The sequence below is a fragment of the Leptopilina boulardi genome, unplaced genomic scaffold (assembly GCF_019393585.1).
Source record: "Leptopilina boulardi isolate dan_hultmark-lab unplaced genomic scaffold, ZJU_Lbou_2.1 LbouV2_392, whole genome shotgun sequence".
Taxonomy (NCBI): Eukaryota; Metazoa; Arthropoda; class Insecta; order Hymenoptera; family Figitidae; genus Leptopilina; species Leptopilina boulardi.
The window spans coordinates 200,822-220,666 of record NW_026137965.1 but is presented as its reverse complement, the minus strand read 5'-3'; the positions used below and the strand labels follow the sequence as shown (position 1 = coordinate 220,666).

At 27.3% G+C, this 19,845-nt stretch overlaps 2 protein-coding genes across 3 annotated transcripts; both read left to right on the top strand.

The window, feature by feature from the left end:
- Nucleotides 1–63: 63 nt before the first annotated feature.
- LOC127288657 (uncharacterized protein DDB_G0283697-like) lies at nucleotides 64–11,126 on the top strand. The gene is made up of 5 exons (XM_051316256.1): nucleotides 64–580; nucleotides 4,688–7,398; nucleotides 7,946–8,059; nucleotides 9,813–9,963; nucleotides 10,087–11,126. The coding sequence occupies exons 1-5, from the start codon at nucleotides 157–159 to the stop codon at nucleotides 11,040–11,042; spliced, it is 4,356 nt and encodes a 1,451-aa protein (XP_051172213.1). The 5' UTR covers nucleotides 64–156; the 3' UTR covers nucleotides 11,043–11,126.
- Nucleotides 11,127–11,547: 421 nt separating this feature from the next.
- On the top strand, nucleotides 11,548–19,525 carry LOC127288658 (WD repeat-containing protein 6). Of its 2 annotated transcripts, none has more exons than XM_051316258.1 (12): nucleotides 11,548–11,848; nucleotides 12,020–12,197; nucleotides 12,586–12,759; nucleotides 13,737–13,878; nucleotides 13,957–14,184; nucleotides 14,259–14,817; nucleotides 16,169–16,554; nucleotides 16,685–16,867; nucleotides 17,459–17,973; nucleotides 18,054–18,457; nucleotides 18,626–18,791; nucleotides 18,857–19,525. In XM_051316258.1, the coding sequence occupies exons 1-12, from the start codon at nucleotides 11,782–11,784 to the stop codon at nucleotides 18,915–18,917; spliced, it is 3,063 nt and encodes a 1,020-aa protein (XP_051172215.1). In that variant the 5' UTR covers nucleotides 11,548–11,781; the 3' UTR covers nucleotides 18,918–19,525. The 2 variants fall into 2 exon arrangements, with proteins under 2 accessions (XP_051172215.1, XP_051172214.1); XM_051316257.1 differs by having other exon boundaries at nucleotides 11,549–11,848; nucleotides 18,876–19,525.
- Nucleotides 19,526–19,845: the final 320 nt, after the last annotated feature.

Sequence of the window (19,845 nt, the reverse complement as noted above, 5' to 3'; positions counted from 1 at the left end):
CTTATTTCCATAGATTACAAGTTGTTGTAGAAACACCTTATAAATAACCTCACTTTTCTCACCGCTACTGTGGCTACTAGTTGCAATTTGCATGCGTTGTTTACATTTTGCACATGTTTAAGAAATCTATATTTTGCAATTAAATGAATGTGAAAAATGACAGAAGATCCATTAAATAATGTCAATTTTTCATGGACGATTGTTAAAAGCACAATCTCAGAACGTATAATAAATAATTCTGTAACTCACACATTTCACGATAATAAACTACTAAAACGTACTAAATTTCTAAACAAGGAATTAAGTAAATATTCACGTTTCAAAAGTTATGCTCATTATGTGAAAGTTAAAAGTGCTATTTTGAAGAAACTACCAATAGATAAAGATAGTGATTCGAATTTAAACTCTACAAAAAATAATCATAACTTGCCTTGCAATTCTCATTCTGATTCTTCCTGCTCCGACGACGAAGAATATAATCAAAGTGGAAATTCAATCACTGACAGACATTCTTCGATAACACTTAAAGATGTGACTAAGAAAAATAATTCAATTGATATCACGAGGAAAAAACGACTAGGTTTGACAATATTTTATCTTTCAGTCTTTTCCCTGGCAAAATTTTCGGATTGATGTTCAATCAACTTTTGTTAAGTATTATTCCGAGAAAATCAGTTTTTATCCGAATCAAAAATTTCAACTCAACTCAATAAAAAATTCTTTACAGATCATTGCAAATTAATCCATTTTTATTTCAAAACTCAATTTTAATCCTTTTGAATCATGCAAAGAATTCAAATTCAGATTTAGAAAAAATTAACTTAAAAATTTAATTAATTAAATTAAAAATTTAATTTCATTCCCAAATCAACGGAATGATTTGGGAAGAATATATTTAAGAAAAATACATTTTAAATTATTGTTCTTCAAAAATTAAATTACTTAATTTCAGGTAAAATTCCTATGCAATTATTTTTATTAAGGAATTACCTGCACTGCAACAGACCATATTAAATAATTAACAAAAAAAAGAGACATTCTATTTCAAAACGACCCCTTTAGCAAACAATTGCTTGTTTGAGACAATTTTTAAATAATTATTTCTCCTACTGATTAAAATCAAATTACTTTTGTTAGTCAAAATTCAATCTTTATTATTAAAAATTTAAGGGTCATTCCATTTTATTTCATCTATAGTTGTTGCGGCCTATTTTTTAGAAAAATTTGGTATTTTATATTAATGACTTTGAATATCCGTACAATTCATTTTTGACAATTATTTTATGAAATTTTTTTTATTTACGTTAAAATTTAGTTTTTAAGTTGAGTTGAACGGAAAATAGGTTAGTTTGACAGCTTTGGAAATTTTAAATAAAAGAACAGAAATAATTAAATTAGTAAATATTTTTTCATTGATATTTGTTGAAAATAGTCTAATTTACCAATGTTAATTGATAATTGTGTAAAAAAGGTCAAAATACTACGTGAAAATTAATATTCAAACTTACCTGTAAAATGTCAAAATTTGTCACATTTTATTTATATTTTCGAAGAAAGTTTATAAATATTATAAAATTCATTACTACCTAACAATAAGTACTTTCCAAGTACTTTCACATGATATGTTGGCTTTTTATTTTTATAATATAGAAATTTGTGAAATTTTACCTTGAATGTTGAACTTTACAGGATTTTATCTGATTTTGAACACTTATATCTTCGCAGGCGATTAATGAAAAAATCCCATTTTGGTTTTAAAATTTAAGTTAAATCTTCTTTATTCATCTTATCAAAATTTGGTGATGGAGAACGAGCTATTTTTTATTTTTATTCACTTTAAAAAATTCACCGCAAAATACGAATTTGAAGGTTAAAAAACAAGTATTTTTATAAATAAAATATCTCATAATTAAACCTTTTTCGTATCTCGAATTTTGAAACTTTCTTTATGCCAATATGTAACATATGATGACGCAATAATCCCTGCAAAATTTCAAGATGAGCATTTGCCCCCTTTCGGAAATACAGCGGTTCAAAGGGGGCCATGTAAAAAAAAGAACATGCAATAAGTATTATCGAAAAATAATGTTAAAAAAAAATCAGACGAAATAGTTCCTTTAAGATTTTCGTCTGCTGATTACGAATTTGAAGTCCGTTTTTAAAAATTCAAAATGGCGGATCCAATATGGCAAACGAAAATTTTAAAAATCCATCCAGTTTACTTGAAAATCGTTACTCAGGGGATTTTAGGGTAGCTGAATACAAATCTGGTATCAGTTTTAAAAAATTCAAAATGGCGGACGACTATCTTTTAAATCGATTTTAATTGGCTTCAAAATTGTTAATTAGGGGTTTTCGAGCTCGGTGAACACAAATCTGAAGGTGAACTGACATTGAAAAGCACTAAACATTTTTTGTTAGTATTCTTTTTGATTCAACATAGAAAACAAAAAGCAATCTAGAAACATTAATAGCTTTAAAACATCATTTCAAAACATATTATTTGAATGTGAGCTTAAGAATGTAATATACACTGAAAAAAAAACTAGTAGGTTTTACTACTTTTTAACTACTCTGAGAAGTACAATAGGTCCTCAACTGAATTTAAACGGCTGTATTAACTACATAAAAATAGTTAAACCAATTAAAAATGTAATTGGTAGAATGACATTTTGTGATTGTATTAACTCAATTTAAAAGTGTTAAAACAACTCAAGATTTTACTACTTAAAGTGGTTCAATCGGCTTTAAGAACATTTTTTTAGTACATTTAATAAATATTTTGCAATTGAAACTACTACTTTAAGTAGTAAATTTTACTACTTAAAATAGGAAAATAAAATTATTTTTTATTTATTATTGTTTATTATCAGTAGAATTGACTTTTTCATCCTCTCTCCTATACTGACGCTTATTTTATGCCCTAACGATTATGTACCTAACAGAGAAAATTTCTAACCGACGGGAATTGAACCCTCGACCCTAACGCTCGCTATCCGATACCTTAACCGACTAACCACGCACGCTCACTACGACAGTCTGAAAACTACTCGAAGACTACTTTCTGCTTGTCCAATTGGTAATTTAACTATTTAAAGTAGTCATTTTTTAATACTTTTATTAGTTGCTATAACTATCCTTTTTAAGTTTTGACTTGTAAATTTTTCATCTTTTAATTATATTATAAGTTGTTTAATTGCATAGTGCAGTAAAATCTACTACTTAAAGTGATAGTTTTAATTTCAAAGGATTTTTTAATTCTACGACATAAATGTTCTTAAAGCCTATTGAACCACTTTAAGTAGTAAAATCTACTACTTAAAGTAGTAGTTTTAATTGGAAACGATTTGTAAATTCTACATAAAAAATCTTCTTTAAGTTTATCGCGAATTAATTAAAATAGTAAAAATGTACTACTTAATGTAGTAGTTTTAATTACAGACGACTTGTTAATTCTACAACAAGAATTTTATTGAAGCCTATAAAATCATAGAAATTAATAAAAAATTTACTACTCAAAAAGCAGTTATATTAATTAAAGAAAATAATTCCTTTTACTACATTTCATATAACTGGTGAATAGTAGTTGATTAGATTAACTAAAAAAGTAGTTATTTTAACTATTTTCTAGTCAACTACCCAATGGTAGTTGAATTTCTCAGCAACATTTTTTTCAGTGTAAGAAAACTAATTTTAGTTTTGCAAGTCTGAAATTATTATATGATTTCAGCTTACATTCCAAAACCTAAAAACAAAAGACGAATGTAGATCATCATTTCATTTATTTCTATTCCATTCTACAAGATATTTGCATTGAATGTTTGCAAATGTGATTAAGTAAACTTAATAGAAGTTTTAAAAGCCTAAAATTATTATTATTATTATTATTATTATTATTATCGATTACATCTTGCTTTTGTTCGTTGAATTATTATCCCTTATCTTTGTTGATCGGGTTGTAGATTACATCTTGTCTTCGTTGGTTGGATTATTCCACCTTACCTTTGTTGATGGATTATTACATCTTGCTGTCGCAAGCTGGATTCGAGATTACATCTAGTCTTTATTGGATATATTGGATACGCCATTTTGAATGTTTAAAACCGGACCTTAGATTTTTAATCAGCGATCCCAAAAACCCCTGAGTAACAGTTTTCAAGTAAATTGGATGGATTTTAAAAAATGGACGTCATATTGAATTTTTAAGAACGGACCTTAGATTCGTAATCAGCGACCCCAAAAACCCCCGAATAACGAGTTTTAAACAAATTCAGTCGATTTTTTATTTTCATGCCCGCCATATTGGATCCGCCATTTTGAATTTTTGAAAACGGACTTCAAATTCGTAATCAGCAGACAAAAATCTTGAAGGAACCATTTCGCCTGATTTTTTTGAATATTATTATTCGATAATATTGCATGTTCTTTTTTTGACATGACCCCTTTTGACCCCCTGTATTTCTGAAAGGGGGCGTATGCTCATCTTGAAATTTTGCAGGGATTATTGGATCATCATGTGTTACCATTTGGCATAAAGAAAATTTCAAAATTCGAGGTACTAAAAAGGGTAATTTTTTGCCGAGGCTCATCTTTAATCCGAAACTTTCGTCGCAGTTTTATTTTGTTTTATATAAATACTTATATTAATATAAATAATATATAATAATAAAATTGTAATATTTTTCAGAAACATCAGATTCTCCTTCATCTTCAAATGTCAAGGATTCTTTCAAATTGTCTCGAGTTTCTACACGTCGCAAATCAGCCACTCAGAGCAAACTCACGTCATTTCTTAAAAAAGATGAAAGTATTTTGCACGATAAAAAAAGTTCACTGAGAGAGAAAGCAATTATTTCAAATGAAAATGAAACTGTGACAATCAATTCCAGTCGAAAGTCTCGAAAGAATTCTACTCAAATTTCTCCACCGACTAGTAATTGTAAAAGTAGAGGAGAGCAAAATAACCATGAAACCAAAACCTTAAAAACTCGAGAAGATGTTAAGAAAAATTTATCATTAATCATAAGTAATGTGGATACAAAAGATGTGACTGAAGAGAACAATCTTAACGAAAGTCATTACGATTCGGAATTGAGCCTATCAAATGCGTTAGCAGTGGCACAAAGTACACAATATCCAGACGATTCTTCTGATGAAAGTCAGAGCAAAGATTATTATAGTCAATCAAAAGATTCAGGCGTTTCTAATGCAAATAGTGTTTGTAATGGTTCCAGTGGTGATGAAACATTCGGTGAAAAAATTACAGATCCGTATTCAAGTGAAAATGAAACATTGAGGTACACTGATATTGAACAAAATTCTAACCAAAGAAAAAAGAAATCTTTAAAAATAACAGATACTCAAATATTTAACAATATAGTTAAAATTGTCGATAACAAACAAATTTCTTATAATTTTCATAAAAAAGAGTTGAAAAGTACAGAGAGTGACGTGTCTAAAGAAAATAAAATTGCATTAGAAGAGTTTAAAAGTCAAAGCAATAATGAGAAAGAGAAATCAATAGAAAATAAAAGGGAAATAGAAACAAAAGATGATAAGGAAGAAATGGAATCGAAAGATGATGAAGCACTAAAAAATGAAAATGATGAGAGTCAAATAAAAGTGATAGACGACGAAAAAGAAAAACATTTTGCCGCAGAAGAAGAAAGTGAAAGTGGAGAGGATATAGGGAAAATTAAAAAATTTATTATCAGAAAATCAGTGAATGCAAAAAATGATATCAAAAAGACCCCAAGTAAAGAAAAGTCAGACGAGTTTCAAGGTTCGGCTCAAAAACAAAATAAAGATGAAGACAGTGGCAACAATAATCGACAAATAACTGAAATCGATACAGAAGATTTTTCAAAATCTCAATGTTTAGTGGAACAAAACGACCAGGAAGTACAAGATGAAAGTGCAGAATTTTTCGAACCTAATTCTTCCGAAGATGAAAAAGAAACAGAACATCAAGAACAAGAACTCACACAAAAATACGTGAAACATAGTAGAACGGATGAAAAACGAAATTCCATTGAAAAAAGATCAGAAATGTCAAGTAGTGAAAAAGAGGAGAATAAAACAAGCGACGAGGATGACATGGAAGATACCGAATTATTAGAAAAGACACCAGCAAATTTAAGTAGTCAAAATTCTAATTTAACAGATAATTCTCAATTTAATGACAAAAATAAAACGGGAAGAAGTAGCAGTGACGAGGAAAACAAGGAAGAGAACAACTTTCTGCACAATAATCAATCTCAAGATATGATGATTTATCAATATACAAGTGACGAAGATCAGGGGAAAATATTGACGCAATTTAGAGAACGTACAAATTCAATTTCCGACGATGAAGAAATGCGACTAACTCTGGAAAATGAACAAAATGAAGACAATTTCCATAATTTAGATGATAATAAAATAACGATTGAAGAACACAAAATTGAAATTCCCGAGGAACATTCTGAAGATACAGAAATGATGTCTGCTCAATCATTAAAATGTGTTAATCAAAGAAAACGATTGAATTTAATTACTGCGATCGGAACAAGTTCATCTGACGAAGAAGTTAGCAAGAAAACAATTATTAAAAATAAAAAACATATCATTAAACTGACATCTTCTGATTCAGATAGTGAGGTAGATTCGAAAAAAATAGCACATAAGAAAAAGAAGATAAAGAAAATTGAAAAATCACTCAAAAAAGAAAGATCGAAATCAGAAGATTCAGTCAAGTCTGAATGTGATAGTCATGAAGACAATAAAAAATCCAAAAAAAAGAAGAAGAAATCGAGAGCTTCTGCAGATAATGAAGTCATTGAAGAAAAATATCATAAATCTGATAAAACAAAGAAAATTTTTAAAGAGAAATTTGTTCAAAGCTCAAGTGATTCGGAGGAAGAGGACAACAAAAAAAGAAAAAAAATAAATAAAGAGAAAAATCTTCGTGAAAACACACCAAAGAAGAACAATTCACATTTAGAAAATTCAGGTAAAATTTCTGAAGAATCTCAAGAATCCTCAAATCTGTCGCAAACAAACATTAAAAACATGGAGAAGAAAAATTCATCTTGCGAGGACGACACTGATTTTCAATCTTATGTAAAAGACGGGATTTCTTATTTTAAACAGAAAGAGGAAACATGCAAGTCTAAGAAGCAAAAAAAGTCGAAAAAAGAAAAGAATGAAATGCAACAAGAGTTGAAAAAAGTTGTCAATAAGAAAACTTTAAGCACGAGTCAAATTATCGACGAAACGCAGTCTCAAAATATCGTTGATCCTTCTCAAATTATTTCTGAACCAAGCATTCAAATCTCGATGATTGATAATAGCACAAAATCGAGCAAGTCCAAGACAGATGTTGAAATTGGGTCTCTTGACTCTAAAGTAATAAATGAGGTAAGCCATATAAAACCTTTCCTTATTTATTATTATTATTTTTAAAGTTTTAGTAAAATTTTAATTCTTGGTCTTGTTTTAAAAGTGATTTTGGAAAAAATGCAAACTGTCAAAGTTGTACGAAAAAAATTCGAAAAATTTGTAATAATTTTTCTAATAGAAAAATAATTTTTAAAATTCAAACAAATTTATTTTGATGGCTTGCGTACAATCCATTAACATTAGCAAATATAATATATATATATATATATATATATATATATATATATTTGATGATTAATTGTACATTTTTAATAGTTTGAAGCGACTCTGTCGACTGACTGACGATTGCCAACAATTAGAGACTTGTAAACAGCAACGTACCTAATAAAAGTATAAAGAGTTTCCCTAATTTCTAAATTAATTTTAGCGCATTTATCAACATATACATAGTTATTAAATAAAACATAGTTAACATTATTCAGAGTGACATAAAAGTTAATACTTATGCCCTTAAATGTAAGTTTTAACTTTCTTAAAAAAACGTAAAATTTATATTTTTTTTCAGTTGGATGACTTAATTCAAAAGGAAAATTTAATTGAATGTAATTTACCTTCGCATTTTACTGTAAACGATATTTCAGAAAATGAAGAAGTTTGGGTTTTCGAAATTCCAAAGAAGGTGTGTATATTTTGATAATTACTGAGGCAGAGTAAAACTCACATATATCAGATTTCAAAGGACTAAGAAAAATATTTGATATATGTATATCCGAGAAAACGTTACATACAATATCCGCGATATAAGCGGGAATTTGACATATGAGGCAAAATTCCTGAAATGTCCGAACAAAAAATTAAAAGTTCTCGAATTTAATCCGATACTTTTCTAAAATGTTGTCATTGTTGATGAAAGTCTAAAAATCAATTATTATTGAATTTGATAAAATAGTTTTTAAATTACTACGTTTTTAATTTTTGACTTTTGAAAAAAAAAATTTTTCAATGCACAATATTTATAAGTAGAATGCATCAAAATTGACATATTTATAATGATTTTTAAAGCTTTTTTGACGGGCTACACGTAGGTGATAACATTTTTCTTTTTTAAATAAAATTTGACATTGAAATTCAAGGTCAAAATGTTAATTTACGTATATCTCAAAATCGAATTTTTAAAAATTTTTTCAACTATCTGAATGGAAAGCTTGACTAAATTCCTACAAAACATGTAATTTTCAGAGTGGTATATTTTAAAGTTTTTGAGATATTAATAAATTAATTAATTAGTGTTTATAACAAGTGAAATATTTTACAAACAAATAAAGTTACCCTAATTCTGAAGTTAGCAATATGAGCAAACGAACCCTATATGAAGTATTTTGGGTAGGTAGATTGTTAATAAACAATTAGTTAACATTGAAATTGTTTATTAACAATCTACTTATCCAAAATACTTCATATAGGGCTCGTTGGATGCGGAATTACCTTAACTTTCAATTGGTAAGTTCAGAATTACCATAACTGTATTTGTTTGTAAAATATTTTATTTTGTACTATCAACAATCATCCAAAAACCCTACATGAAGTATTTTGGTTCAATTTTAGTTAAATAACAATAAAAAATGAAATATCTTACAAACAAATAAAGTTATCGTAAATCTGAACTAACCAATTAAAAGTTTAGGTAATTCCGCATCCAACGAGCCCTATATGAAGTATTTAGGATAAGTAGATTGTTAATAAACAATTGCAATGTTAACTAATTGTCTATTAACAATCTACTTATCCAAAAAACTTCATATAGGGCTCGTTGGATGCGGAATTACGTTAACTTTCAATTACTAACTTCAGAATTACGGTAACTTTATTTGTTTGTAAAATATTTTATTTGTTATAAACATTAATTAATTCATATCTCAAAAACTTTAAAATTTCCCAATCTTAAAATTACATGTTTTGTAGGAAATTAGTCAAGCTTTCCATTGTGATAGTTATAAAAATGTTTTAAAACTCCGATTTTGAGATATACGTAAATTAACATTTTGACCTTGAATTTCAAGGGCAAATTTTATCACCATCGTGTAACCTGTCAAAAAAGCTTTAAACATTATTATATATGTGTTAACTTTTATGCATTGTACTTATAAATATCGTACATTGAAAAAATTTTTTTTTCAAAAGTCAAGAATTAAAAACGTTGTAATTTAAAAACTATTTTATCAAATTCAATAATAATTGATTTTTAGACTTTCACCAACAATAACAACATTTTAGAAAAGTATGGATTAAATTCGAGAACTTTTAATTTTTTGTTCGGACATTTCAGGAATTTTGCCTCATATGTGGGTTTTTAAATATTTAAATATTTTTACGAACAATAATTTACATATTTAATAATTAAATTAATTTCATAATTAATTTATTTTTTGCAGGAAGTGTCGAATGATTGGATAGGCAAAAAATTTTCTTTTAATGGAACCGAATTAAAAATAGGTAATAATAATTATCAAGCGACTAGCAAAAAAATAAAATCTATGACTTGTGTTTTAAGTTCTGAAAAATCCAAGAGACCCTATAAAGCAGGTAAATTAAGTATAGTTGTTATTTTATATTAATTTATTTGTATACATTATGTACCGTTAGTTGAAATAATTATTTAATTTTTTCATAAAAAATTAATCGTAATAAAAATACTTTCTGTTACAGTTCATTTTCAACCAATTTATTCAATTTACGTCCGATCTAAAAATTCTGTAAATAATTCAATTGATGAGGATAATTCTACAAAAGTGAGTTCAGAATCCAGGAAAGATGAGGAAATTATTAAAAAAATAAAAAGGAAGCATTCTTCAAAAATCTCAAGTGTGGAAACTGAAACGCCTGAAATTAAGAAAAGAAGACTTAGTTCTTTTTCATCTGAAAATGATGATAATAAAAATGATTCAAAAATAAATATTAAGAAAAAGAAATTGTGGAGCATAAATGATTTTCTCCTCGATGAAAAACCACCTGCTTTGCCATCGAAGCATTTGAATATTCATAGTCCAAAGTGTAACATAATTTCCTCGGATGTAGAAATTACCGATGATGAGATAAAAACGAAAAAGGAAAAACTCGAGATTCAAAGGAAAAGTCCACTTATTATTACGAAAAAGAAAACTAAAATTTCCCCGAAAAAAGTGAAAGATGAGAAAACTTTTAAATCTCCCATGAAAAGGGAAAAAAGTAATATTTCCGAAGGTGTGAAAGAGAAAAATAAACAAGTAGATATAAAAATTAAAAAGAAAAATAAAGAAGAAGATGTTCAGGTGAAAAGAAAAAAATCAATCACTTGGAATGTTGAGAGTATGTCCGATGTAAAAGATGAAAAAAATGATGTGACAGAAATTTCTAAAAAATTTAAAAAATCGAAGGAAGTTGGTAAAAAGATAAAAAATATTTTGCGAGAATTCCAACCAAACAAAAAGAATGAAATCGTTACGACAGACACTTCAGATTTCGAAGTTAAGGATGTAAAAAAACGTGAAAAAAAATTATTGAAGAAAAAAGGAAGACTTTCGGAAAATTTGAATGATACTGAGAGTTCCACACAGGAGGATATTAAACCTAAAGAAGAAAAGCCGAAAAAAAGGACAACAAAATTAATTGACTTTGATCACTAAATTTTCATGTTAATAAAATATGTTTATACAATTTTAATACAATGATGTGTTGATTAACTAATAAGAATAAAATGTTTGACTATTTTTATTATTTTTTTTTTAAATTAAATTACTATATATTTATAAATTTGAAATTTACTTTTAAATTATTTTTTTTCCACTATAATTAAAAAATTCTTTCCTTCAATTGATTTTGTCAACAATTGTCAAATATAAGCCAAAAATATCCTCTCTTAAATCTCCAAGTGCTTGTACTTTATGTATTTATTATGTGATATTAATTAATTTTAATTAATAATAAATTATCTATTAATGAATAATTATTTACTTAATAACAAGAAGACATTAAAATGAATTAAAATAAAGGATTGTTCAGAGAATGATGCGAACAGACAAATCAAAACTTTATTTTTTGAGGTTCATTAAATAAAGGCCAACGCAGAATGAATTCGATTAAAGTAGTAATTTATTTATTTTCGGAAACTGAAAACTGTTGCGCGCGCATTGTTTAACCGGAGTCATTCTGCTTAAGAAATATTTTGGGGTTATGTTTAAATGTTTGACACGTTTTCCAGTTTTTCATAAACAAATGACAAACATGCATGAATTTAGTTGAAAACTATGCATATATTTTATTTTATTATTTAAAAGTCTAAAAGTAATGAAAAATAAATTTCAATAGGAAATTTAATATTTTCTTGTTATTTTAATTATAAAGTGAAGTTTTTAAAAAATTAATATGCATTCAACTTACTCGAAAACAGATGTCCTAGCAATTCGCTACGTTGATGATTTTATTTGCCTGGGTTAGTTTACATAAATTATCTTTTTACTTTTATGAGAAAATGTTAAAAAAAATTTATGTTAATAAACAAAAACAACAATTGTTATAATTCTGCTATTGACAACAACTTCTTTCTATAATAGTAAGAATTTTCGATTCTTGTACATAATTAATTTTTCTTGTATTTTTTTAGGATTGGGTACAATTTTGTACATAATTAACAAGTCTAATTATAAAGTGGAAACAAAATTAAATGTCCTTTATCCTCATAAAATACACGGTATCAAAATAGCACCAGGCAATAAATTAATTATTTTTGGAGGAAAAAGTTTAAGAATTTGCAAATTAATCATTACCGGCAATCAAATAAAGTGCGTTTTATGAAATTAATAATTAATTAAAGAATTTAATTTAATTATATCGGGTAAAGGAGCCAGTTGACAAAGAAGATTTATCGCATTTTAAAGGTTATTTCTGACTTTAAGATATTTTTAACTAAATAAATAATTCTAATCATTATTAATTAGATTTTTAATAATAATTATTATTAATTATTATTAATTATTAATTAATTTCTAATTATTTTTCTAATTCTTCTCAGTAAATCAGCTGTTTATAGAAAATATTTCAAGTCATATTATTAGGCATATCTCAACAATTGAAACCGTCTCCGTAATTGGTTTCTTTACCCTATTAGTTTTTATATAATATAATATTAGTTATATGATTAATATTTATTTGCATTTAACTGATTTTCAGAATTGAGAATGTTTCGGATATTTATTGTTTTACAGACTGGATAATTGCAGTCGAATTTTTTAGAACTGAAGATGAAATAAAATTGATTATTCTCTTTGCTCACAATTATTTATATATTTGTGATTTACTTAATGAACAACACCGCATTATATGGTGTGAGGAAAAATGCATTTTGTATCCTTCGTTGGAAGTTAAATTTTCAATTTTTTAAACTGAATTATATATATTTAATGTATTGTGTAAATATTTTTGAATATGTTTTTTTCTCCCAAGCGAGGAGGAAATAACTTGTAAATTAAGCTGTACACTTGTGTTGAATTATCCTGAATTATTTCAAGTATTGTGAATTATAATGAATTACCTTGAATTACTTTGCACTATCTTGAATTACTATATGAATTATCATAAGGGGCCTACCCACTTTAGACCGGCTAAAAAAAGGCTATTTTCATAATTTTCTTCTCAGGTTTATTTTATAAATATCAAAGTGAAAAAAAATATTTTTGATTTTTTCAATAAGTTTCTTAATTTAAAAATAATTGTTGAGCAAAATATTTTTTTAAAAAAGGGAGTGTGCGCTATTGATGAAATTTTTGGCATGGATGGTCTAAAACAAAAAATTCAAACGGTATTAGATTCAGCATGTTGATAGCTATAGCGCATATCATACCATTTTTTTATGCAAAATTGACAAAATGGCGGACATTTTTCGAAAAAAATGTAAAAATAACGTTGTCTTTTGACCGTTTTGGGACCCAGGGAAATATTTGAAATCAAAATTTTGAAAATCCCTTGATATGAGCTAGAGCAGTGGTCTTAAAGAATATGCGTTTAAAGTATGACAAGAGTGGATTGGCGTTCCAATCTTTATCATATTTTAGTATGACACTTTTGGATATGTATACTTTTAAAAAATGTAATAAAAAAATTGATTGTTTTTTTTCTTAAAGTGGGTAGCCTTTATCTGAAGTATCGTGAATTATCATTATATATAATGAAGTTGTTTCCTCCTCGCTCCTAAAAGAATTGTAATAATAACAATTATATCAATAATTATTATTTATTCTATGTTCGGAATAAAATTATTAGAAAAAATGTATTACATTTGGGACAGAAGCAATTTAAATATTTTCCTATTTAATTTAAGATAGATATGGAGGAAGCATTTTTCCTAAAAATTGTGAAAACGCCGTTGTCTTCAGTGGGACCGTATTTCAAGAAATACTAATATGGCAAGTAAATATAAATGATTGTAATGATATTAGAATTTTACACCGATTAAAGGGACACAATGTAAGTATTTTTAAATTAATGATAATTAATTATTGTAAAATTTTTTAAAAATATATTTATATTTTACTTTTTTATTAGGGTGTTGTATTTTCTGTTTTCTACGATCCACTCACAAATATTATGTGTTCTACTTCGGACGATAGAACAGTAAGATTATGGAGTATTTACGACGAAATGGGAAATATAAATTCCAGTAACGTGGAATGGAGCAATGTTCAAGTAAATCTTTTAGCCACAATGTACGGTCACACTGCTCGAGTTTGGAGAGCAATTATAAAACAAAGTACAGTTGTGAGCATTGGAGAAGTAAGTCTACATTATTTCATATAATTCGCTACAAACGAGAAAAAATTTTGTTCATGAAAAAAATATATTTCCAGGATTCGCAAATTTGTCTCTGGTCTATAAATGGTAAATTTTTAAATAAAATCCAAGCACATAACGGTTCACCCATTTGGTGCTTGGATATATCAACTGACGACAGGAGAATGATAACGGGAGCAGCTGATGGTTCTGTGTATGTTTGGCCGTTTCCATTCATAAATGAAGAGAAAAAAAATTGTACATTGGGCTCTGAAATCAACAAAACTCCAAAATTCACGTGCTTCCTTTCAGATGGAACTATTTTAGTTGTTCGTGACGACGGAGAGATAAATTTCTTTAATTCAATTACACACTGTTTAACTAAATCATTCAGTGTTTCCAATTTATCATCATATTTAGTCATTCAGTTATCGCCGGATCGAAAGCGAATCTGTTTTGCATCAAAAGATGGTTTCATTTCGATTTACGAAATAAATAATGAACAAGAATTGACACATCAAATTAACGAGAAAATTATGGACAGTAAAATATTTTCCATGCAGTGGCTGAGTAATGAGTCATTGTTATTATGCGGTTCTCTTGGACGTTTGATTATTGTCGATGTTAAGTCCGATGGTGAGAATTTTATATTTTTTAAAGTATGCAATTAATATTCATTACAAATTTATTATATTTCTTTTGTTTAAAATTTCCAAACTTAAAGCGTATTATTAATTGAATTTAACAACGACAAGAATCATTCACACATTAGGTAAATGTAATTTCTGGTAATTAAGACACAAATGAGCAATTCCATGGGATGTGATCACAAGAATTTTTGATGATTGGAGCAATTTTATTGAATCCTTGTGAATATGTTCCTTTATTTGTACAGAATGAAAGCCCACAAACGATTTTTCAAAATATCCAAAATTTTTTGAGATATCTCTAATTAAAAATTTATGTCATTTTTTTAAAAAAAAACCATGTAACTAAATATTAGTCCCAATGTCTCACATTGGGCCCCCAAAGATGAGATTTTTTTAAATCTATTTGTTTGTCAAAAAATGTTGGGCCCAATGTGAGACATTGGGACTAATATTTTGGGCACTTATACAACATGTCTGAACGCAGAATTTCATAGGGATTACGAATTTGATACTGAAAATTAGTGGTCTCAATTAAGAAAACCACTTTTTTCATTGGGCCTCGGGCCCAATTTTTTGGTTTCAAAGATGTAGATCGTTTTGTTTGGAACAACTTTTGTCTTGACCATTTTTTACGAAAATTCGTACTTTTCGAGATGTTTGCAAGTTTCCATACTATATAATGGACGTGAAAACTAAGATGCGCGCGACCCGTCGCGCCGCACGGGACGTTTTAATTTTTTTTCTCGCAAAGTTCTTGCTGTCCCATTATGAAAATTAGAGAAGTTATTCTTAACATCATAGGTAATAAGTAGAAAAAAAAATTTTTTGAAATCAAAGAGGTAGTTTTTTCAAAAAATGAATTAAACATTTTTTTGCATTTTTTCCGGGCCAAAAAAATTTTTTTTTTCATGAACTATTTTTTTCTTAAAATAGCATCTTTTTGTAAGAAATTTGAAAAAAAATTGATCTCATTTGGATAACAGGAAAAAAAGTTACATGGTTTTTTTTAAAAAATGACATAAATTTTTAATTAGAGATATCTCAAAAAATTTTGGAAATTTTGAAAAATCGTTTGTGGGCTTTCATTCTGTACAAATAAAGGAACATATTCACAAGGTTTCAATAAAATTGCTCCAATCATCAAAAATTCTTGTGATTACATCCCATGGAATTGCTCAAATACTTTGTCTACCTGCCCTCTCCCACTCCTACAGATATCAAGTAATACGTGAATGGCTCCACAATTAAATCAATAAAATATTTTTTTTTTTTTTTTAATAAATTTGAAATTAAAATATGTATTCGAAATTTGTAAAATCAAGAATCTATGAATATAGGGAAAGTGAAAATACTATATGAATATATTTTACCTGAAAGTCGAGAACGTTGGACGACTGCTGCAATTTTATATGAAAATCTAATAATCTGTGGAGACCGTATAGGAAGTGTTTTTGTCTTCAAAAAATCTCCCAATGATAAAGATTTTCAAAAACCATTGCAAACTTTTTATAAAATTCACGGCAAATTGGGAATTCAAAGCTGTTCAATTAGAGCAAATAAGTTGATAACAGCCGGACGTGATGGTCATTTAAGATTTTACGAAATACGAAACGAAAATGATGAATATTTTTTGGAATTGGAATGTTCAAAAAATATGCCAATGGATTGGATTAGTAGAATTTTTGAATTGCAAGACGATCAATTTGTGTTTGGTTTTAGTGAGGTAAGTTTTCACTTTTTTCAATTTGTGATTATTTGTAGAAAATTTTTTTGCGAAAATAATGATAAAAATTGTTACAAAAACCAAAAGAGTCATATAATAATTTTATATATAAACAATTTTTGTGTTACAGATTGATTTTATTGTCTATAGTATTTCCTTACGCAGAATATTAGTGAGAATTCCTTGTGGTGGTGGTCATAGATCTTGGGATTGTGTTATCGATGAAAATATTCTCAAATTTCTCTTCATTAAAGACAAACAAATTCATTTGCGAGTTTCTCCATTTCAAAAACTGGCTCTATGTCCTGTTGTGGTAAGCTATTGAAATTAGTATAAACACATTTGCACTTTCAACTTAGAGTGAGGTTCCCATTGCGGAAGTAAAAAAAATCGATTTTTTTATTGCATTTTTTGAAAACTATATATGTGTAGAATATGTAAAACGATTGTTTGATCCGAAGAATATTTTCGTTTCTACAGCGTCTTGATTGAACTCACCGGCGTCCCGAGCGCTGAGGTCGTAAGTTGTCCGTCATTTTGGATCCGTCATTTTGAAAATTTGAAAATTTGACATCGTATTCGTAATCAGCAACCCCAAAAACCCCCGAGTAACGAATTTCAGGCAAATTGAATCAATTTTTTTTAAAAGTAAATAAATATTACATATACTAGTGTTACTAGTGTTGCACATTTTTTTATAATTTTAATTAATAAGGAGAAGAGTTAAATGTGTTGATTTAGTTCCACTACTCTTAGCAGAGGAGTTAATAAATATTTACCTTTCACAACACTTTGCTAACTTGAAAAGTTTTACTTGCAGAGCAGGCGTTAAAGAAAGCAATTTAAATGCTATATAAAATTACATATAAATTAATTAGAAATTTTCTGATTATTTACATTTCAGGAAGGATATCATTCCAAGGAAATTCTTTGTCTCGAAAAGATAAAAACATTAAGAAATTCATTTATTTTCATTTCTGGTGGTGAAGACTGTACTCTTCGTGTCAGTCGAGGTATTCAACTAATGCCAAACAAGGGAATTGAAGACTTTCAAACTCTTAATATTATTAATGGACACATTTCTAGTGTAAAATGTTTGGCTATTTTGAATGTCGAAAATACTGAATCGTGTTGCAAGAATTTAATATTCTCAGGAGGTGGAAGAGCCCAACTCAAAGTATGGCAACTGAGTATTAAATTGGAGAATGGAGAATTTTTAAAAGAAAATTTAAGTTGTAAATTTGTCAATTCGTTCATGTTACGCGGCACTGACAAGGAAAGAAAAAAATTGAGCAAAACTTTGAAAAACAATTACGATGTCGATCCTGAAACTAGATTTATGGATATTAATGTCCACTCACTTCTTGACGTTTCAAATTCGATTTTACTTTTTGTAGCCTGTTCCGACGGATACCTCAGGTAATTTAATTTATATTAATTGGTTAATTAATTTTCAATTCATGAGCAATAAAAACGTAATTCTTCATTTTATTTGTCAGGGTACTTTCATGGAGCGCCGATTCAAAATTTAAAGTTGAAAACACTCTTAAATATAATCGTTGCATTTTGAAAGTTCATTCGTTTATGAATAAAAATAATTTAATTGTTTTAACAATGGCTACCGATGGAATTGTGAATTTTTGGGAGTTTAGTTATCTGCTTCCTAACAGTAATCGGAAAGAGATGAATACGCCTTTTACACAATGGAAAATTCATCAATCAGGCATTAATAGTTTTGATATTAAACAAATCAATAGTCATGAATATTTATTTTCCACTGGAGGAGACGACAATCTTATCAGTCTCATTTTATTTCAAATAAATCTTCTTGAAAATGGCGATCTATCAGCAAAAATTTTAATGAATAATAATTCATTCGATTGTCATTATACACAAATAACAGGTGATTCATTATCTTTATCATAAAGTTATGTTACACTTATTGTTATATAATCGTTAACATTTTTTTTATTTTCTTAACTTTATTTATCAGTTTACTATTTCTTTAACTTTTAATTTTCAATTGTAATTTTTTTTTTAAATTGAATGTTTGAATATCATTTTTTCATAGGTATCAAATTTTTTCAAGAAAACAAATTATGTAGTGTTGGTACAGATCAGAAAGTAATTATTCATCGATATTCTATGGAAAATGATGCGTTATTGTTATTAAAAGAAAATGAAATAATTACTTGCGTCTCTGACGTTCAAGGCATTACTCTATCGGAGTGTAATGAGTTAGTATCAATTGTGTAAACATTTAATTTTTATAAAATTTGAATTTTTTTGTCAAAATAAGAAGTAAAAAATTCCTGTTTCAGAGATGGCAATACATTTATATGTACATATGGAAAAGGATTTGAGTTTATCTCTGAAAGTCGATAAATATATCATTTTTATCATAAAATGTAAATACATATACAAGTTAAAACGATAATTTATAAAATAATACATTAAATACAAGAAAAATTTCTTATTGAGTAGCAAAATATTCCTCAGAAATTTTCACTGAAAATTTGAAAAAAAAAATTAAGACAGAACAAACAAGTAGTAAAATAAAAGAGTAACAACATAATGTTTTTTTTAAGAAAGCACACGGAAAAAAATATTCTTGCAGATTCTACAAAACTTTAAATACAATTTTGGATACAAGCGATAGTTTTGTCAAATATGTAATTTCATGGGTTTCACAAATTATTATATTTTGCTTCCTCTCCTCACGAGAAAGCTTTGTATTCGTGACGATTTTCGATTTTATAAAAATTGGTTATATGGGCTTATTTTTATCTAGCATGCATATATTTGAAGTTTTAAACAAATGTCCGGATGTATATGAGGCAAAATTCCTGAAATGTCCGAACAAAAAATTAAAAGTTCTCGAATTTAATCCATACTTTTCTAAAATGTTGTTATTGTTGGTGAAAGTCTAAAAATCAATTATTATTGAATTTAATAAAATAGTTTTTGAATTACAACGTTTTTAATTTTTGACTTTTGAAAAAAAAATTTTTTTTCAATGTACAATATTTATAAGTAGAATGCATAAAAGTTAACATATATATAATGATTTTTAAAGCTTTTTTGACGAGCTACACGCTGTTAATAACATTTTTTTTTAAATAACATTTGACCTTGAAATTCAAGGTCAAAATGTTAATGGCGTTTGATTTTATTAGATATTTTATTTTAAATATGACAAATAATTAACTTAATAAATAACTGATGTTATAAATAATTATTAATAACATAATGTCATACTTAATAATTCGTTAATTAATTATTTTTAACGAA